This window comes from Oryzias latipes, chromosome 1 (genome assembly GCF_002234675.1).
Source record: "Oryzias latipes chromosome 1, ASM223467v1".
In the NCBI taxonomy this organism is placed as follows: Eukaryota; Metazoa; Chordata; class Actinopteri; order Beloniformes; family Adrianichthyidae; genus Oryzias; species Oryzias latipes.
The window spans coordinates 4,192,469-4,214,413 of NC_019859.2; the positions used below are offsets into that span (position 1 = coordinate 4,192,469).

General features: G+C 39.1%; 1 protein-coding gene across 2 annotated transcripts; it reads right to left on the reverse strand.

The window, feature by feature from the left end:
• Positions 1–1,844: 1,844 nt before the first annotated feature.
• Positions 1,845–20,693, reverse strand: LOC101174245 (protocadherin Fat 4). Of its 2 annotated transcripts, none has more exons than XM_004065621.4 (30): positions 20,567–20,693; positions 18,603–18,674; positions 18,284–18,447; positions 18,141–18,188; positions 17,949–18,038; positions 17,419–17,505; positions 17,055–17,162; positions 16,872–16,985; positions 16,688–16,781; positions 16,091–16,209; positions 14,397–14,570; positions 14,164–14,292; positions 13,584–13,739; positions 11,933–12,113; positions 11,687–11,820; positions 10,596–11,549; positions 10,000–10,128; positions 8,284–8,535; positions 7,969–8,067; positions 6,911–7,083; positions 6,285–6,436; positions 5,445–5,752; positions 5,186–5,296; positions 4,644–4,826; positions 3,462–3,559; positions 3,226–3,387; positions 2,930–3,118; positions 2,781–2,852; positions 2,661–2,697; positions 1,845–2,570 (listed from the first exon to the last, which is right to left on the reverse strand). In XM_004065621.4, exons 1-30 carry the CDS (start codon positions 20,637–20,639, stop codon positions 2,505–2,507), a joined length of 4,728 nt encoding a protein of 1,575 aa, XP_004065669.1. In that variant the 5' UTR covers positions 20,640–20,693; the 3' UTR covers positions 1,845–2,504. The 2 variants fall into 2 exon arrangements, with proteins under 2 accessions (XP_004065669.1, XP_011481165.1); XM_011482863.3 differs by having other exon boundaries at positions 1,845–2,567; positions 20,567–20,692.
• Positions 20,694–21,945: the final 1,252 nt, after the last annotated feature.

Sequence of the window (21,945 nt, forward strand, 5' to 3'; positions counted from 1 at the left end):
GGATTCATGTATTAAAGTTTCACAATACTCACCTAAAAAAATCTGCGAGTGGTGTGGCGTGTGTGAACATTTGCAGTGATCGCTCAAAAAGTTTTGTGTAGAAACGTGAAAATCCCATAATTTCAAAGCTTCCTTTGAATAGCCCTTGCGTGTGTGGTTTGGTTTTGTTAGTGGATTATTATTATTATTATTTTAGTTTCTTAGGAGATTTTGACTCTATTCATTTTTTCTAGTTTCTCCTTTAGAAAATGTAACCTCACTTAAAGTGGCTGTATAAGGGGGGGGGGGGGGGGGTAAAGTGTAAATGCTAGTTTCACTATTTAGCTGCAGTATGACTGAAACCTTCTACAACGAGGTAAGAACGTATTTTCATTTGGAGGTTTGTCCTCCAAGTTGCCCCTCATTTCCATGATGACAGAGAACTCGCATTTTAGATTCAGGTCAGCTGTCTGTGCTCCTCATTTCAGTTCCTGCATGTTTTTATGGCTCCTCTTTGTGCTGTGGAGTGCAGCCATGGTCATCCCATTGATTGTAAATGGGAACTGGACTGAGTGGCGTTCCAAACAGGAAGTACCTGCTGCATCCAACAAGCCAAAATCCCATAGAGGTCTATGGAGAAATAAACAGCTGTAACTCAGTCATTCTGTTGGTCAGACTGACTATTCTTGCATTGACACTTTTTTCTTTTCCATGTTCTGGAAAATCCATGATATTTTATCTGTAGTACTGATCATTCAGATGCATCGATAAAAGTAGGTGGTCTCATGTCCAACATCCATCACATTTGACTGACAGATTCTCCTGAGGCCACTTTCACGTGGTTGGGGTTTGGCCGTCTGAATTGACTTTATTTGGTTGGAGCTGGCAATGAACCATTTTCTACACTCACTCGGTCCAGGTCTCATATACAGTCAAAGGGTCGTCCTTGATCTGTTACGCTCTGGTTGGGAGCTTGTCTGAAGTCTCCAGGTGTGCCGAAGCATTTGGTTCCTGATTGGCCATCCGTGGAGCTCGCCGTTCTTCTGGAGAACGGGAGGTTTAAAGGTCCAGTTGAGGGTACGTACACATTCAAGAAAGCCTGTTCGTGCCTTGATGTATTATACAATTATTCCATGTGGCCCCTGCAGCTTTTCCCAGTATCCCAAATGGGAGGAACGTTTTCTTCCTGTTGGGAAGACAGAGTTTCAAACCTGTTTTTGTTTAACAGGTAATAGTGGAGTCCCGCAGCACCACGGCTGTTGTGAATTTGTCTGAGACTTTGGAGCAACTGTCCAGACAGGATTCTGGTTTACCGGCTTCACCAGATGTTGGTAAGTTCCAGTTAAGTTCCAGTTTCATAAACTTAAAAGCTCTTTCTCCTGATCACATCCTTGAAAATGTCCCATGAAGCAGAAACTTCATGTTCAGGCCTAATTCTGCCAGTTTAAACTGATATTTTTAATCTGATACAGCTGTTCTTTTTAATTCTGTTTTTTTAACTTCCAAAGATTGTTTGTCTGGACAGAGGATCACTTCTGACATTTTTACAATATGCAAATTTTAAATTACAAAATGTAAAAATAGTTTTTTTTTTTAGTTAAATGATCTTTTTAAAATCGTTTTTTCCTCTTTGTTACTTTCATTACAAAGTCAGTAAATTTTGTTTTATCTTAAAATGTTTCCTTCATTTATATTTCAACACTAAAGCCCCAAATCTTTCTCTTAAATTCCTGCAAAGATTTAAAAGAAGCATCATTTTATGAAGACACATCAATGTGAAGTGATCTTAAGAGAAAGATTGAAGTTATAATCCTAAAAAAAATGTTTTTTTCTTTTTGCCAGTGCTAAATAGAAGACAAACTGATGAGGTTTTATTCAAGGTCAGACAACTTTATTTGCTTTAAACCTTTCAAACAGTGACAACGGCGAATTTTACATAAAGAAAGACATCTTAAGTTCAGCAAAAGAAAGAAGGAACACGTTCGATCACGGCAATATAAGTTTTTATCTTGGAGAAATAAATAAATATGAGCGAAAAAGAAATCAAATCTCCAAGATTTTTCTACAAAGCTGAAAGGTCCGGGTGGAGTTTTTTTATTTTTCTTAGGCCGTCCACACAGCCATCACGCAAACGAAGGTGTCAAGTCACTCAAACCAAACTAAAAAGCGTCTGTACTCACAGAAAAACTGATCTTGGAGATGTCATCTTTCCTATTTGCAGAAGAGTCTACATTTTTACGATTTATACAGTTTCGGGAAAAAATGCAATTACTGATCTCACAGGCGACTTTTCTTCATGACTGCTAATGAAAGCAGCCTCCTTAACACTGCTGTGAACAGATTTGTAGATTTAAAAAATAAAAGGTTTTGTTCTGAAAACTTTCAACATAAAAATCATAAGAGGACGAAACGGCTCACTAAAATACTCTTTCAATCTGAATGGAAAAAAGTAAAAATATAACAATTTAAAGTAAATTGCATTATCACAGAGTGCTTTTATTGTGGCGGTGCTTTCACAGAAACGATCAGAGAGCTGAAAAGTTGCCGTCTGTGTTTTTATTTGCTCCAGTGTCGCTGTCCCTCCTCTGCTGCTGGTGGGAATCAGACCACCGGTTAGCCTCAGACTCCTTCTGGAATCTTTGGTTTGGCACTCAGAATGAGACACGAGGAATACGTCTTACCTTCCAGGAGTCCGCGGAATTCTTACGATCATTGTTTCTGAAAAGCAGCAAGGCGTTCATTACAAATTTGCTTCTAGAGCAAAGTTGTCCCCAGAGCGAGAAGGTCTTCAAAGGACTTACGTGTAACCTTCAGCTCGCCGCTTCATGTCCAGGCTCTCTTTGTCGTCACTGTGATGCTTCCTCCTTTTTGTCCTGAAAGAACCGTCAAAAACCGAAGTGTGTTTGTGTGTCCTTTAGTGGAAAAAGAGGAGATGTGTTTGAAGTCTCACCTGATGATCAGAACCACCGTTGTGGCGATCAGACCCACCACGCTCACACCCAGCAGGACGCCCAGAGCGATCACCACGCTCATGTCGGCGGGCTCACTTTGAGAAGTGGATTCTAAGTCAAACTGAACATCAGTATTGAACACTGAGCTCAGTTTAGCCGTCACTGCAGCCGACTCACTCCTCAGCTTCCTGAGGAACCAAACGAGACTCAGAACCTCCGTCTGAAGACCCACCAACAGCTGCAAGAAACGCTCAAAAACAGGTCTACATGAAAAGAAAATGGAGGAAAATCTCACCTTCTGACATCCTCAGAGGGGACGACTTCTTCATCGTCGAATGCTACAAAGCTGACCAAAGTCCTCACAGAGCTTCTCAGCACCCTGGAGACGGTGCCTCCTTCATTTGAGCTCGTCACCTGGATGCTCGTCACCGTCCAGTCAAGAACATCACCTAAAGCCCTGAGGGGGGGAAAAGAATTAAACTTCCAACCACTTCCCACACTCATTTAATCATGAATTTTGGCTGAACTCACTCCTCCAGCTCTGAAATCTTATTCTCTACAGTGTTTGCAGGCTGGTTTAGTGAGATGATCACTACGTCACTGTTGCTCGCTCCTTTTTGGATCTGGACCTAAAGGCAGAAAGCCGGTTAATTTACTATATATAAGTTCTTATTTTAATTAAAAATAGATAATGTGGATCAATTTCTCAATATTTAAAAATGGCAATCTATAAAATATAAATGATTCCAGGCTAAAAATGCAGAGAGCCCAGGATGGAGCCCTGAGGAACTCCATGTGTTATTGAAACTTTACAAATGACAGATGAAGCCACTTGGATGAGCAAAAGAAGATTTAATGCCCAGTTGCTATGACTCTCTTACAAGACGACGTTGCCGGGATGAATGAGAACCTTCACCGACATGTCCACAAATGACGTGGATTTCCTCAGGGTTCCCTGCGGGGCTCTGTTTTTTTTTTTTTTAGCATGCTGAACTCGTGTTGGACCGAATATTTACACTAAAATCCAGCTGGGGTTAACATGAATGTCACATGACAGTCGCATGATCCCCGGATGTTTTTGACACTCAAAGAATGTCGTGTCCCACGGTTTCTTTACGATTCGCAATTAAGTTGTGAGGTTTTGTGAAGTTTAGAGTTTATTTGTTTAGCACATTCTGTGTGCAAAGACCATTAAGAAATTTTAAGTAAAACAATAAAATAAACATTTAATAGACATATTAAAGGGGGAGATCAGTAAAATGAAAATTTAAAGAAAGTTAAGTGAGGTAGGTAGGTCAAACTGTGGACGTGAACTTTTGAATAAAAAATGATTTAACAAATTTAAATAAACTGATGTGTGGAGATAAACATTCATCTCTGGCTCAAGCTGAGCAAAATGATATGACACACGCTATGAACATATGAGGAATGTGGGCGTGGTTAACCAAAACCTCCGTTGCCATGGAAATCCAAAAAGTTACTTTTGCCGAATCTTCTAAAAGTTACATAGACACGTTCCCCACCCCCAGGCGACCAAAACATCCTATGGTTGCTATGGAGATAAAACCAACAGAAAAGTTTTGACAAATATTTTTTTTCATGAGTTAGTCATATCCAGCTCTTGCCCCCAGGCAGATGGGGGAGAGTGAGGGGCGTGTAGCAGCCACTCGGCCAGTGAGGCCAGGTTAAAAGGGGGCAATTCAAAGCACTCACCTTCACTTTGGCTGTGGAAATGGACCCCCGGGGGTCTGTAGCTTTAACCTCCAACTCTATCGACTCCCCATCCAGACCTGCTGCTGAAACCACGTAAACCTGACCCGAGTCCTCATCGATCCCAAATGCAGAGCTGTCTGACAGACTGTACTTGGGCTGTTCTCCAACATCGGGGTCTGAAGCCTGGAGTGGACAGAGGATGATGGGAAATTAGCTTTAATGATCCTTTTAAGCTAAAAAGTGCAAGAAATGAAATGTAGTAAAAGAAATGTCAGTGAAGTTTCAGGAAGTTTTGTCATAAAACTTGTTTATGTGTTTTCTGGAATCAGAAAGCGTTGTGAAAACAGCTGGCCGGACTTTTCGTCTCTTGATGATGTGCTGCGTCTTTGCTGCTCGCTGACACATTAACTGCAGCAGATTGGTGGTTTCGGATCAAAGTACGCAGCAGTTCTTATCATCATGACAGCAAGAGCTGATGCAGTCACACCGGCAATAAAAGATGAATCCCAGCACACGGAAACTGATGGAAGCTGGCCATTTACCTTAACTTGGGTGACGGGGGTTTTATACGGGGCAATGTTGATGACAGCGGCTTCATAAACCTCCTCTGTGAACTTTGGAGGCTCGTTCACATCCTCCACGCGAACTCTGACCTGGGAAAAGTCACAGATGTTTGCATGAATCATTTTAGGCGTTTTATGACGGAACAGGTCATGTTGTTGGTCTGGATTTAACGTCACGGCAGCAGGAGATGGTCAAAAATAAGGGGCCGATAACACGGGTGTCAGCAGGACAAACTACCATGGTCACGGCTGATGTGGGCGGCGTCCGCGTGTCCACGGCCTCCACTTCCAGGATGTACCACTCCTGCTCTTCTTTGTCCAGCTCTGCTGAGGTCAGGATGGAGCCGTCGCTGCTGATGGAGAACAGCTCGCCGTGCGTTTTCAGCACATAAGAGACATTGTAGAGGTTGCTTCCCGAGGAGGCCGACACTTGGCCCACCGCTGTCCCCTCCGGCTGATTTTCAGACAGGCTGAAGTTGTAGGAAGACTTCAGGAAGGCCACGTTGTCCGTTATGCTGGCTATCCTCAGATGAATCTCAACAGCAGCTGCAGGAAAACCCAGAAGAAGCCGTTCGGCTCTGTGACTGTCATTGACCGTGCTGCTCAATCAACATGAAGATCATTCATGCAACATGGAGAAAACGTTTGTTTTTTCAACACATCAAGCTTAAAAATGTTGTGAAAGTTGGTATTAAGGCCTGATCTCTGCTATAACAGCTTTAACAGCTCTCGGTGGACAACAGATGAAAAAGAGCCGGTGGGCTAATTCTGGCTCATGTCATGCCTTTAATGTGTCTCGGAGAAATAAAGAAAACTGAAATTATAATTTAGTGTTTACATCTTCATTTAAAGATCCAGTGCTCTGGAAATTTCCCAAAATGTCTCTGCATTTCTGGTTTTAACCTGTTATATGATATTCAGTTATTCATAATAAAAAAATTCTTTATCAGAGTATTATTTAAACAGTTTCTGTTCTCATAAGAGTTTTAAGTCATTTTTTAATTTATTCATGAAAAAAATAAAAAGTCTTTGCAAAAACTAACAGAAATTATGTGTGGGGAAAAAGAAAGTCACGGACCCGTGGAGTTTAGAGGCGGCTCGCCGTGGTCTGTGGCCATGGCTGTCAGCTCCACCACGGTGTCCTCTGTCAGAGCGCTGACCTCAGAGGTCAGAGTCACTTCCCCGCTCTCACCGTTCAAGGCCAAATATTTTGAGCTTCCTTTCGAGAAACTGCAAACAATATAAGGAAAATGCACGCCATACAGGTTTAAAACATAATTTGGCATCAAATATTTGGAGTTTTATATGAACAAATTGTAGTGTTTCCGTGCTGCAGACTAGTCTTTTATGTTGTAGTATTAATAATATTATTATTACTCTATATATAAATGCATTTTATGCTGGTTTATAAACTCTTTTACCTTAAATAGAATGAACACCAGAGTCTCTTAAAGTCTGACGACAGTTCTGAGCTTCTGTTAAATTTTATGAGTGTGAATTTGTGTGTGTTTTTGTGTATGTTTTTATTTTTAGGTGGGTCAAACACTTTGAGATGCAACATTGTATCACACCGGCTTTAAAAATAAAGATAATTGTATTTAAAAGAATATTTAAAACCTCATATATTAATGTATACAGTCTATCTAAATGGAATAATAAAATGCAATGTCCGGGATTTTCATGTTAATAAAGTTTTGAACTGACCTATAGGTGATCATTGAGTTATTCCCAGAGTCCGGGTCGGTGGCGGACAGCTTCAGCACCACCGTCCCTTCTTCTGCGTCTTTCAACAGGAGGCTGCTGACGTAGCTGCTGAGGCTGAACTCAGGCTTGTTGTCATTCACATCCAGGAGGCGGACTGTGATGGAGGTGATGTTCTGGTGCGCACATTTGGAAGAAAAAGGAAGCTGTTTATTGGGTAACTATGTTTAGAATAACCAGTAGAACTTCTAAATCACAACATTTGTAATGGATAGCAGCCCTCCTGTCTCTGCTGCTTCATCAGTTGACTCGTTTTAGTATATCTTCTAAATCGGTTCATTCCCTTTCGGGATCACGGGGCTGCTGGAGCCTATCCCGGCCACTCGTGGGCGAAGGCAGGGGACGTCCTGGACAGGTCGCCAGTCCAGTGCCCAGAGAAAACCCACTCGGGCACGGGGAGAACATGCAAACTCCACACAGAAAGGTTCCCCATTGGTGTTCTGTTTTAGGTCCCCCAGCCGGGACTTGAACTGGGGGCCTTCTGGCTGTGAGGCAAGAGTGCTAACCACCGCGTCACCATGCAGCAAAAAAAAACAAAATCCAATATGCACAGAAAATCAGAATTATTGCAGCATCAGATTGGTGCTCCAATGTTAAAAAAAAAACGTGAAGTGACAATAAATAGTCCTCTGAAGACAGACACGGCTGACATGGTCAGATAATCCAGTATATTAACTCATGTCAAAAGTAACAACATTTTATTTATCTAAACCAATAAAAAAAGGCAAAACATTTTACAAAACATAAGGAAACTAAAAAAAAATATCTTAACATCTATTAATAATCAGATTATTCATGAAACCTTTATTAAACAGAATATTTTGATATACCCATAACTCTACAGCTAAAAGAGGTTTTGAAATAAGTTCAATTTGTTAAAAAAAGTTGCTTTCTTACAAAAGTTTCTTTCTGCCGCAGATATAATTTTTTCTAATTTCCACAAACATCAGAACATGTTACAGAAACATTTGCACACGGCTGATTGTAGGACCTTTTCTTACCTCTCTTTGCGGGCTGCCATTGTCGGAAGCCTTAATAAACAGTTCGTAGGTGTCTGTGGTCTCTCTGTCCAGAGGCGCTACAGCCAACAGCATCCCATCCTGCAACACATGACGGGACCTCAGGGTCAGCCAGCACGACTGGTGTCAACACCACCACCACCATCTTATAGGGCTGTTCTCCTCATGTTAGACTCTCAAATGTGGGCATGCAGGGTGATGATGCTCCCTGACGTTTTTTATTTAGTTGTGGATTTGGTGGACGCCCTCCGAGCATCACCACAGCAGAACATGAGAGAGCAGCAGTCTGTTCCTCACCTCCCTGAAGCGGAAAAGTGGGTGTGGAGTGACGAAGGACAGGGTGACCTCTCCGTTGGAGCCGAGGTCAGCATCTGTGGGTACAATGGCGAGGATTTCCCCCGGCGCTTCCGGTGTGTAGCTTCCCTCTCTGATCTCCAGGGGGTCGGGGATGCTGGGGAACTGCGGCGTGTTGTCATTGTAGTCCAGGACGGTGACCTCCAGCTGCGCCGTGGCGCTTAAACCCTCAGTGGGCTGATCCACCGCCACCACCTAAAAACACAGAGATAACAGTTTCCCTCTGCTGCCACAGAAAGGCTTTTTTTAGCTTCTGCTATGACAATATCAGACTTAGGGTTGGTTGCTATGGTCACCAGTGTTGTTGAGGAGTTTACATATATCATTTGGTGTTTCATAGCCATAAATTCTGTAGATAAGCTGAAACAAAATGGCTTTCATAGGCCGTCTTTTATTGATTCGTATAAAACATCTCCACAGGGGGAGGGGCAGCGTTTGCTTCAAATTCCTGAACTTCTCAACAGGAAAGACGTTTAATTTTGGAAAGATAGGAAAATTTCATTCTTTTTTTCCTATTTGCTCTTCATCTTGTGGTTTAGTTTCGCTTCTGTTCAGCCTTGTTTTGGCTGTGAAGTTTTTGGTTTGGACAAAGCTGGATGTTGTTCTTAAAGTTTTATTAAGAGTCTGTTCAAGTCAAGGCCAGTAGTGTTGAATTGTTTCTACTCCTTTAGCCACTTTTTTTTACTTCTAATAGAAACATTGTTGTTACCTGCTTCATTTTTCTCTGGTGGTTTATTTTGCTAAAGTTATTTTACTTAAATTTGTGCCTGATGTCTGCTTTTTTAAACCAAATTCTATAGCAAATAAAATGTTTATCTATCTATATACCCAGGCTGTGTCCCACCAAAGTGGGGTAGCCTAGACAGGGCACCCATTCTTACCGCCCTGCTTCTCTTCCCCAAACCCTCCTCCTTCAGTGTGTGCGTGTGTGTGTCTGTGACTGGTCTAAAATAAATAAAATGTTTATGCAAGGGATAAAGGACAACAGACGACGCAGAAGCGAACCATCTGTCCGTTAATTTCTGATAATGGACACCTCAAAGGGCATTATTCTGCTTTTTTTCTAGGTCACTTACAAAAGAAATGTGTATTTAATCAATTTTTACTACTTTAATATTGGGATTTTTTAGGTTGGAATCACTTTTTCACAAAAAAGTGGACTATTTTAGATGTGGTGTGGCGTGTTGTCATGGTAACAGGTGGTAAAGAAAGCGAGGTATACGCTGATGGTCATGATAGGTTAAAAAAGCATTGTCTCAGAGAGAAAGTTCACCTTTTCTGCTTCTTTTTGTCCAGATGATGAAGCAAAAGTTTGTTTCAAAGAAAAAAAGTCTAAATTTTTTGGTTATTTTTTTTTTTTGGTTTAAGAAATGGTAATAATTGGAATATCAACTGGCGTTTAGGCCAGCGCAGGGATATTGAACATTTGGGCTACGTGACCGGAACTTCTTTTTTAGGTGTGGCATATCACTTTTTGAACCTACAGCACAATTGGAATCGAGTATTGCCCCGGACCATGGTATAAATGATTATGCCGTTCCATTTTTAAGTCTAAACAATATTTGTTTTTTATAAAAAAGGTGTAAACTTTATCACAAACATTGAATGTGTTTTTAAGTTATAAAAAAAAAACAAAGAGTGCTAAGTGATGTTTTTTACCTCCAGGTTGTATTTGTCTTTTGTCTCTCTGTCCAAAGTAACGTTTTTCTTGAGGGAAACAACTCCCTGTTTGTTTATTTCAAAGGTGTCACTGGGAGAGACGAGGAAGTGACCATTGGAGAAACCGCCCTGAAGATGAAGGACAACGTTAGTTAATGATCAGAATTATTACACCTATGAGAGCTATAATAAAACCAGAAATATCACAACCTCTTATCAGTAGTCAAAGTTGCAGCTTGGTTTAGTAATGGCACGACTCTTGAAGGTGATCAAGTGGTGAAATTAAATATTAACCAATAGTTTTGTGGAATTTGGGATTAAAGACAATGTAACAACAATAAAAAACAGATGTGACAGAGCTCCAACACTGAACCCTGAGGAACTCCGCATTTGATTTCTGCTACAAATGATAACAAAAACAGCTGGTACCTTTGGTAACTATAAATGTATTTATTTTAAACAAATATAAAAGCTGGTAGATCAACAAATTAATTTGATTTCATTCAGATAGTTTGAGGTTTTCTATTATACATAAACTAACACAAAAGCAGCATGTCATAAATGACATATTTTACAGAGCAGATTAAGACACTTACCTCGTCTCTGTCTGTGACCTCCAGGAGGAGGATGGACGCTCCAGAAGCCAGGTTTTCAGAGATGGACACCTCATACAATTCCTGGTTGAACTCAGGCGGATTGTTGTTCACGTCCTTCACCACTACCACCACAGTGGCGTTCCCAACCAGAGAGGGACTCCCACCGTCAGAAGCTTGGATTTTCAGAGTGTACTCCTTTACCTCGCTGTAGTCCAGAGGCTGGACCAGCCGCAGGACTCCACTGGAGGCGTCCAATGCAAAGGCGGCCGGATCTGAGACAGGGCTTTGCTGGAAAATACTGTAGGAAACTCTTGCGTTCAGTTCTTCATCTGGATCTTCAGCTGACAGGGTGAGCAAGGTTGATTCCACTGCTTCTGTTTCCAAGACTTCCACTTGATATGCATCTTGAGAGAATTTTGGGATGTTATCATTGACATCAGATACTTGAACTGTTAGGGCTGTGGTGGCAGACTTGACTGGACGACCCTGATCTTCGGCCAGCACCAGGACAGTGTACTCTGCTTTGGTTTCCCTGTCCAATTCACCAATCAGGCTCACCATCCCAGACAAAGGGTCAATGGAGAACCTCCCCTCTCCTCCTCTCAGTGAGTATCTGATCTCCTTGTTGAAGCCGCTGTCCTTGTCTGTAGCTGCGACCACAGTGATGTTGGATGGTACCTCTGCGTCCTCGGGGACGACCTCTGTGACAGATTCAGAGGCGAAGACGGGGCTGTTGTCGTTGATGTCCGTCACACTGACCTCAACCACTGCATTGTCGGTGGTGGTGCCGTCAGTGATGGAAATCCCCACAGAGTAATCATGAGGGGCTTCGTCAAAGTCCAGCTTCACACTGGTGGTAAGTTCGCCGTTGTTGGAGATGGAAAACTTGTCGCCTTCACTCGTAACTTGGAGGGTCACTGGAGGGTCAGTCTCGGGTAGTTTCAGAAAGCTTACCTGAAGACATACAAATAAGAGTCTAACTACCACAGGCCTCGTATTCAGATCAATTAGCATCTAATTAGGTGACATTCCAATAACTACAATATCATAACCAATACCGAAAATCTGTGCAAATTTAATGTTGAGCTCACTTTGACAATAAATGCTCCGGGCTCCTGCTCTTCCTCCACCACACCTGTGAACACTCTTTGTAAAAACTGAGGGTTGGAGTTTCCAGGAGCACGAATCAACACCTGAGCTGCTGAGGTACGAGGTACAATGCCCCCTATAGGAGAGAAAGAAAAACCTGTCAATTTTCCATTTGGCTTCTCTACTGTGTAATCTGTAATTAATTTTTAGCAGTAGGGGTAATGATAAAAATTGTCACTGAAACCTACGGTCTGTGGCTGTTATATAGAGAGGAAACTCCAAAATCTTGTTTTCCTGAAGGGGGATAGTTTTTGCCAGTGTGATGGCTCCAGTGTCTTCATCCATTGAGAAGTATCCTTCGCTGTTCCCAAACTCAATGCTGTACTTGATCTGTCCGTTAATGTCAGCATCTGGATCATTTGCCTCAACCTTTGGTTGAAAAAAAAAGTGAATTAATTTGAAAAGGATTGTCTCTTAGCAACATTTCACAAATAAGAAAAAACATGATATCTGAAGTCTAGAAAGTAAAGCAAGATTAAGAGTTTCATATTTATCATGAATAATTTTGGAGATTTGGGAAGGAACCTATTAACCATGAAGGAAATGTAAAGGTTCTGATGTTGAACCCTGAGGAACTCCAAAGTTGATTTTTGTTGGAAAATATCATTTTGGAATGCTTAAAGAAAGGTGTTTTAAATTTGTTTTGAAAATATTGTTCACCCGTACACTAATGTAGCTACATATAGCTTATAATGAATGTCGTGTTCTACAGGAACAAATTACTATGTTGCTGTAACAAAGACATGTAAGCAAATAACATTGAATTCTAATGTATATTTGACCTATGACTGTACAAGAGAACTAAATTTAGTGACCCCTCTACCTCTCGCCTTCTAAAAAGGAAGTTTCCGCTGGCTCCAAGTGGAGGGGTGTGGCCTTCCAGCAAGCTCACTCCTGATTGGTGAGAGTCAACTTAGACTTATTTGAACCAATCACTGCACACTGACATCATCTGATTCCAACATGGTGGTGTCTATACGACGAAAAAAGGCGATTAAATTGATTTAGTTTGGTTGAAGCTGAAAGTAAGTCGTTTTCTGTGGGGGACGTCACACTCGCTCAGTCCAATTCAAAGATACAGTCAATGATTTTGGGTAATATTTTATGAATTACATGTATTAAGAAAAACTTACTACCTAAAATGTAATGAAAATGTAGTAAAGCATCAACAGATTGTAAAAAATCATTTTTTTCCCCAGTTTTTTAGCCAGTTTAGACTTTTAAATTCATTTTTACTTGAGTTGCTGAAGCAAATAGACAAAAAATGTCATACATTTTTGTGCTCCTATTTTTTAAAAACCCAGCAGGTATTTGTTCTATTGTAACAGACTAATCATCTTAACCTGCTTTTATTTTGTAGTATATTTAAACTTTTTCTAAGCTGGATGGGCTTCAGATTCTCTTTCTTGTCTCTAACTTCTACTTTCTTCAGATCTGATGGCCAATATTTTCATTTCCATAAACTAAACCGAATAACGGCAAGTTTTAGTCTTTCAATTGTTCTTCTTGTGCTTCAACTTTACGAGAAATTAACAATATTATTAGTCATAAATAAACCATTTTGTTCCTTAACTAAAAGTAAAATGATACATTTACTAGTGCAAGCCATTAGGTTTTACTAACATTTTAATTCCTCTGACAATAATATTGTAAAGTAGGGGATTACTTTTAATAATAGTAAAGGGGTGTAACACATCTTTTTAGTAAAAACGTTCATCTACATAACAAATTTTAAGTTATAACAATCTTTTTGTCAGTTACTTTCTTTCTAAAAGAAAAAATGACTCAGAGCAGATTATATTATAACATCATTCAGGGAAACCAACGTTGACCTCTTACCTGAACCAGCTCCATATCCACCACCTGATCAGCGGTCACCTCGCCCTCATACATGCTGCTGGAGAAGGTGGGGCTGTTGTCGTTCTCGTCCGTCAGAGTGACGGTGACCTGAGCCGTCGTGACATGATTGGGTACGTCTGTCTCTGTTGCTTCAATCTAGTGAAGGATAAAACATGCATTGAGTTTCTAAGCTGCATCTAAAAAGAGGTTTAAAAGACGCTTCAGCTTTTCACCTTTTTAAGTCCCGCCCATTGAAAGGCATAAGACATTAGACAATTAGCCATTATTTCTAGAAAAACTTGAGATACTTTTTTATCTGAGAGTTTGTCAAGTGTCCAAACATTTTGAGAAGTAAATTTACAGGTTTTCCTGCAATTAAATAGAATGTATTTGTTATCCAAAATCTAAAAAATTATTTTGTACATAAGACAAAGAGACATCCTTGGTTACCTAAACAGGACAAGATTTCATTTGACTTTTCTGCAATTTGTTAGACCTAAAATATTAGAGGATACATTTTAAAAGAAAGTGGTTTAAATCAGGAAACAATTTTCACTTTTAGCTGAAAAACTAAGCTCACCTGAAACACAATGGCCTCAATGGTTTCTCTGTCCAGAACTGCTGAGTCTTTCACTCTAACGGTGCCGTCAGGGTCAACCGAGAACGGAGCAGAATCTGGAAGAATCCTCAGAGTTCCTACAAATCCTCCCTGAAGGACCAGAAGACAGAAGAATGAAGTCATGCATGATATTAAAAAAAAGACAAAGAAAAGGCCAAAAGTTATTTTTTTTATTCTTTTGAGTTCAATTCCACCTCATCCAGATCTGTGACAATCGCTTTGAACACAACAGCATCAACAGGGGAGTTTTCCAGAAATGTGATGTCGTAGTTGTTGGTGTCAAAGGTCGGAGCGTTGTCGTTGATGTCCTGGACTGTGACGGACACCACAGCGTCAGCCGTCTTCAGTCTGTCGTCTGTTTGTGCCGCCTGCAGAGAGCTCAGCATTAGCTGCTGACATTTGACTTTGACACTTTGGTGAACATTTGACCAAGACAGAGACACCTCAGAAATCATCTCTCTCAACAACAGTCAAAATCCAACAACAAATATATCTGACACAGATTTGTTAGTGCTTTTTACAATGTTCTTGAATTTAAGTCACGTTCTTTAACACACATTCAACTGATCCCTTTATCAAATTACCAGTTGGCTCTTTTTTTTCTAAGTGCAATTTCTCACATAAGACAAAAATCTAATCAAAGAGCAGCTCTGAACAGGCTGTTTTGAGCCGGGATTGTTGGTGCAAAAAGGTAAGAGTCACTTTCAATCATCATAAACCAATGACTTTATTTAAAGATCACCTTTCATCAACATGCTGCAAAACAAAAGATGCTTGGCCTTGAAGACGTATTTAAACCTACGTGAAAAAGTCATAAGAGACAATAGATGGTAGAAAAACCATTTAAATGATGAACATAAAATGAACACAACATAAAAGTTGTCTCCTAAAAGAAGTCATTTAGAAATGACCAACCCTAAGAGGATGCAATAAAAAGAGACTGCTTATGACAAACCAAAGTTTTGTGTGAATTTGCAAGACCTCAAAAGCTTTTGGAAGCTCTCAGTTTTTATAAAAATCATTTACAGTGGTTTTTTTTTCCAACTCTGATCATCTTTTGATCTATTATAAAAGCATCTCCGGAAGTCTTTTCATAACGATTTTGCTCTTTGTTAGCCAAAATCAACATATCTGTGTTAACATTTCTGCAGACCGGGAGTTCGTTAGAAATTCACCTCTGAGTTTTTGGCGCAGAGCAACCCCACCACTTCTTCCCCTCCCTATTGCTGAGAGCTCTCTGTCTACACTCTCTTCAGCTAGCCTTCAGCCCCTCACACACCAAAGCTTACATTACCGGTGCAACAATAATAGTGATCAATAGTAGTTTTGAACCAGATAACAGATCAGACTAGGAAAACAAAGATCAAATAGATCATGGATCTATTTGTCTGCAAGTGGACGCACCATAATGGAGCTTGTGGGCGTCCAGCGTATCTTTACGTTACAAATATGATCTTTTGCACATTACCTTTTTTTCCTCTTCTCCTGATTCCAAACTATTTAAATAAAAAAAATGCTTAAAATACAATTTTAAGCTGTATTTTCTCCATGTATGACCTCCATCAGAAAAATGCTACAAGAACATGTTAGAAACACTAAAAACATCAATTTTATCGGAGTGGGTTTTTGAATAAAAACTTTAGCTCTTCAGCTCAGTTTTTGTGGCTCAAATCTCAAAATTGATGAAAATAAAAGACTTGACCTAAATCTAAAAAAATGAAAGAAATAAGTGTCAAAGGACAAATGTATCACAATTCATTATTTCAAACCACTGAAACGAAAAACCGAATGTCAGCGGGTCCACACTCTGCAGCATCATGTGAATGACTTCTCTGCTGTATGACTTTCAGCACCATATGGTGGTGGTGGTGGGAGGGGGGGTCGGTACCTTTATGCTGACGGAGACGATGCTGCTGCTCATCTCCTCTCTGTCAAACGCCGTCCCCACGGACAGAACTCCAGTGTTGGGGTCAATGTTGAAGTTGGTCACATATGCATTAGGAGACACTAGAAAACACATTTATTGACCATCATCTTTCAGTTTTCTAATTGCAACTTTAAATGTTAAAGTAAATTAAGCATTACGGTACATCTGGAAAACTGAAAAAATTGGTGTATTAATAGTTTGAAATAAAGGGTATTGGTATGTTTGTGTTAAGTGTCAAACTTGTGCTAAATGCAATATATTTATTGTTGTTTTATTACATCACACCAGGCTTTTTCTTCATTGTTATTTACTAATTAATAAATTTAAAAAAGGATTATTCTTAATTTTTGGCATTTTGTTGTTCTGTTTTACACAAATCAAAAATTTAGGTTTGGAGCGAATCTTGGTGAAACTGAAGTGTTGCAACTCTAATAATTAACCAATAACAGAAACGTTATTCCAATACGGTGGAAATGAAACTAGCAAAAGAAAAGAATTGTTTTTAAAACTATTCCTCCTCTGATGGTTGAGGGTGTGTTCTGTTCTGTTGTCGTTTACCTGTACTGATGCTGTAGGTCACCGTCATGTTGATGCCCATGTCACCATCTTGGGCTTTTATTGCCTCGGGTAGGATGTCGGCAAAGGCCCCATTCTGAAAGAGCAACAGACAGTCGTATGGAGAGGATTAGCCACCTTCGGTTGTGACATCATCTGTAGGAGAGGCACTGTGGCGTCCACAAACCTCATTCTCCTGAATCACCGCCTGGTACAGACTGTGACTGAAAAAGGGATTCAAGTTATCTGAATCCACAACGTTGAAGACCACAGAGGTCGTGTCGTTTTTTCCATCGATGTCCTACAGAAAGCAGTGAGGATCAGAGGTGTTTGGAGGGTTGGGCATGGTGTTCTGTGTGCGGGCGCTTACCTGCGCTGTCAGAGTAAAACTGTATCTAGGGGCATTATTGTAGTTCAAACGTTTCTTCAGAATAAAAGCTCCTGAATTGGACACGATGAAGTCCTCAGAGGGCGGAGTCTATGGACAGATGGTCAAATAAAGGACCAAGAAACACATTTTTAAAAATTAAATTCCAAAAAAGGAAACAATCATTACTACTTTATAAGAAATTATCAATGGTTATGTTTATTTTCAGAAATGCAATTTTTTTGTTTTTGTTTAATGGAATCCTATAAGTTCACAGCGGAAACATTCATCTTAGTTGTGTTTGGCTTGTTTTTTGCAGTGTGTAATCTAAATTATTGTCTGTTTTCTGTTCGTTTCAGAGTCTTACAAAGGAATAGGTCAGCCGGCTGAACGTGGGGGAGCTGTCTGCGTCCTCAGCTGTGACTCTGAAAACCTCCGTCTCCAAGGTTACAGTCTGATAGAAGAGAATTTGTTTTTAAAACACAGACGGATTTGCTTAAGGTTTGCAGAAAACTGGTAACATGACACTAATGAAACATGAAAAGCATTGCTAAGCAGCAGTCAAAATAAGATACAACTAATAAAATTAAATATTGTTATTTTCTTAATTGATGCAAACAATGTTTTGGCAAAGATATATTGTCAAAAGTGACTTTTTAGCACCCAAAGCTTTAAAAACAACACATTTCAATTTGGCATGTAATTTCTTAATGTTTTAATAGTAAAAATCTTTATAAACTAAACAATATAAAGAAAAAAAGACATGTTTGGTTGTTTATTTGTGCTTTTCCTTTTCACCATTATATGATGTTTTGTGTGTGAATCTTTTAGGAACTTGTGCTTCTTTTGCGTAGAGATTTGGCTAAAACTCTACAGATTTTGCGTTTCCAGACTGACCTCAGAGATGTCTGTCGTATAGAGCCTTTCTGCAAACACCGGGCTGTTGTCGTTGATATCATTCAGCCTCAGCTTTCGATAGTTTTGGTACTGAAAAGGAGTAAACAAAGCTATAACTCAAAGATAAATTGCATGAAAGCACATTTCTTTGTTATAAATTGATTGTAGGAAAGATTTGAAGATGCGACCAACCCCGAAACCGTCATCACACTTAATGGAGTAATACAAGACTCTGTCCGTCTGAAAGAAAACAAGATGAGAAATTCTTTTTCTGATACAATCCTGTAACGAAGATGCACCACAGACGCTTTACCCAACACTTTGGCCGGACTCACAAGTTTCAGGGCGTCTGCGTCCAGCACCTTCTTTGTGCGGATCGTTGCTGACGTATCTCCAAGACTGAAGCTCATTTCCAGATACTCCAGATGATCAGGGAAGGCATACGGTACCAACAAAATGTTTGCTCCCGCTTGAATACCTGTGATCACCTCGACATCGCCTACAGCAATAAAAGGAGAAGTGCAATTTCCGAGATCAGTTTACAGCCCTGAAGTTAAAGCTACGTGTATTTATCATAAAATCATAAGGAAAAGACTTTGTTTTTAAAGTTTGTTTCTTGAAAACATGGTTTCAGAAATGGAACCAGCAGCTTACCCTCGTAGCCCTCATCCACTGGGCCCAAATTAACCTCATCAGATTGGCTTGCACAGTTTATGATGGAAGTTCCTGCAAATAAAAAGGAACTTTTTTATAAAAGTAAAATACAGAGGTCAGTTACCTAAAAAGGTTTAAAACAAATGCATTCATGTTCAATTATGTCAACTGTTAAATACTTTCTAATGAAATAAATTGAAATATTTGTTTTTTAAATTATACTTTCAGCTTTTTTTGTTTATGAATATATATTTGACTCATTTATATTTAGATTTTCGTACGCTTGATCTTTTTTTCTTCTTCTTCCTGCTTTTGTATGCGGGGAATATTCACCTAAACAAGTTAAAAAAGACACTCAAATCGGAAATTATAAGATTTTTTTTTTAGTGAAGATTCTTAAAAGAACGGAAAAATGTCAGATAATCTCGGTGAAGCAATCAATATAAAAAAATTTTTGAGTTTAAAAGTCGTCCAGAAGAGAAAACAAAGAAGAGCTTTCAGCTTTAAAACGCTATAGACAAAGATTTACAGTCAAAGAAAAAAAACGACAACAACTGAAAACAAAGAAATCATTTTCAAATTTTATGTAATTTTACAAAATAAAAGCTTTTTTTTATTGTCGCTTAAAGTAAAAGGAATGGTGGCATATTTCATAAAAGCCTTTTTTGTCAAATACGGGAAAAATAGCTAAGTAATAAAAGTAAATACTTTAATACATTTAATTGATGCTTTTGTTCAGTGTGATTTTAAGTTTGACATATGACAATTGGCTTACAGAAAGAGCACAATATTTGCAAACCTCAGATTTCAACCCTCAACCAACACCTCAGCAGATGCTTGCTCAACCCACCAAACTGGTTCACATATATGAGGCATTTTCACTGTAAATTATTAGCAACCTGTGCAAACCTTTTATTGCCAAAAAAGTGGGTCTTCACTAAATTATAAAATGCAAAAATGAAATTATTTAATACTATAACACCTCGTCTGTCAATTATCCTGCACTTTAGTGGAAATACACTTTTACAATCTACGTTTTATTCATCATTCACTTCTTTGGTACTTTGACCTCCCCAATAAAATGGAATGGAATCTATTTATATGATAAAGTGGATCAAAGATCAGAACAATTTCAGTAAATCTGATAAACCGTTTAAGATACAACCTGTGGTTCTGCTATAAGTTAACTTGATTACATTAATGTTTGGATTTCACCCCAAAATAGCTTCATTGCACAGTGTAAATGGAAACAAATAGAATTTGGCAGCAAGATAAGAGTGTTTATCTGTCAGAACTTTTCTCCTAAAGTAGTTGTACAGAAAATCAGTGGCTCAGTATTTTAAAAAAATAATTTATTTTAAGTAAACACAGTGAGGTTTGCTCATTAACTGTGTTTATGGCTTATGTTGACCATGAATCTCATCTTTAAGGTCATCAATACTATGATTAGGTATGTGGGTTTCACTGGATCGAAGGCTTTTGACGAGAATATTTACTTACAAATGCAAATTATTGTTATTTAATTGTTTATTTTCAGGATTTAGAACCTACAGGAGATTTTTTTAAGTTAGGAAAAAGAGGATTTTTTTAGTGAAAACTGTCTTAAGATGAGAAAGGCTGAACCCCGGACAGATTCTTAGAGGAAGATTAAGAAGCCATTTTTACTGATTTAGAGTAGGTTTCGTTTTACAGAAATAGAGATGTCTCAGTTTCGTTTATTTTTTTTGTAGATGTCAATTGAAAATGTAGACATGTCCGCTTACAGAAAAGCACAGAGGAATCTGAAACTAAGTTTGGATTCTTTGCTTTGACTTTTGTTTCACAAAACTTTAAACCTACTCATAAATATATAATAAAATACAGAATCACATCGCAGAAAGATCCAAAGCACCTGATGTGTTTTTCTTCGTTTCTGGTTTACAGACTAAAACCTGACCTCATGTAAAATCCATCCATGAACTTACCTATGGGGGCTCCAGCAACAGCCCGAACACAAGCAGAGAGGAGGCAGACCCAGAGCAGCCCTCGGCGCTCCATCTCAACCCGGTTCCTGAAGGCTCACACTGACTCACTGACTGGAAAATCGGTTCTAGGAGACGGAAAATATCCGCGCCCTCTCTGCCCACAATCCAGTTTTATTGGAGCTGTAAAATCATTCGTGGACTCGTCATCGTGTCAAAGGTCAGGAGGAACAACAACGCTGAAGAGCTGTTTACAAAAACCCAGAAAGAACAAATTAAATTAACATTAAAGACAAAAACTGGCTTCTCATTTGGTGTTAAATGTTGTTTATTTTATTTGCTTTTTTCACATTGGTTTGCAAAACCAAGAAGTTAAACATTTATAAGCTGTAGGGCAACCTTAACATCAAGGTTTAGTTGTTTTGGGAGCTATATATATGTATATTTTAATATTTACTGTGTGTGATGCTAGTTTCCAGTAGTTTTAGTCCAATTAAAATGAATTTAAACACTATCTAAACCATTATTGACGAATTAAGAAAGGATTAAAAGCCAACATTAAAGAGTCTGTGAGGCATTTCCTCGTTTTAGATGTTCGTCAACTGTTTATCATTTTCAAAACGATAAAGTTCTTCTCATATTGCAGCACCATGTCAAGTCTGACCAACAGGGTGAGTTTGCTTGTATTCAACCAGCGACAGAAATGGCCCAAAAATGACCTAAAATTGTAAAGTAAAGCTGCAGCGTTACAGCAGGGCGTCAGATCTCTGGCAAACACATTTCTGATACAATCTAAACTCATCATCTGCAGAAATATGTTTTAAAATAGATAAAACACGAAGGCCGTTACCCAATAGTTCACACTTCACGCGTCAAGTTTCCCCAAATGCTGCTTAGAATTTCACAACTGCTGTCCGGCCATGACAAATGCAAAATGTTGGTTGACAGATCTACATGCTACACTCACTTCCCCAAATGACAGGGGTCTGCTGGAGCCACAACCTGCAGCTTTGGAGGGGAAAAAACATTTCACAGTTTCCTTAAATTCTGCAGTGAAGCTAAAATTTAAATTAATTACTTTAATTTGAAAATGCTGTTTTTTTATATGTTCTTGTAGCATTTTCTGACAATGGAGGACATTTATTATGGAAGCATTTGTGAAGAATAATTAAAAATAACAGTCAAAACCAGAAATGCTTTTTCATTTTCAAAATGAAGCTGCATTTTTTTGACTCAAAATTAAAATGAAAAAGTAATCCCGCCAAAACAGCTTATTCTGTCACCTAATTAAAATGATAAAGAAAATGGTATTTGGCATTTCGTTTTCAAAAAGTTCTCTGGTAAATGTGTAGCAAAATCCATTTAAAAATGTCTAATTTGAC

Coding starts and splice junctions, on each gene's coding strand:
- LOC101174245 (XM_004065621.4), bottom strand. CDS start 20,639: ATGGAGCGCCGAGGGCTGCTCTGGGTCTGCCTCCTCTCTGCTTGTGTT. Junction 12,114..13,583: donor TGGATATGGAGCTGGTTCAG/GTAAGAGGTCAA, acceptor TTTCAACCAAAG/GTTGAGGCAAATGATCCAGA. Junction 8,536..9,999: donor AAGACAAATACAACCTGGAG/GTAAAAAACATC, acceptor CTGTGTTTTTAG/GTGGTGGCGGTGGATCAGCC.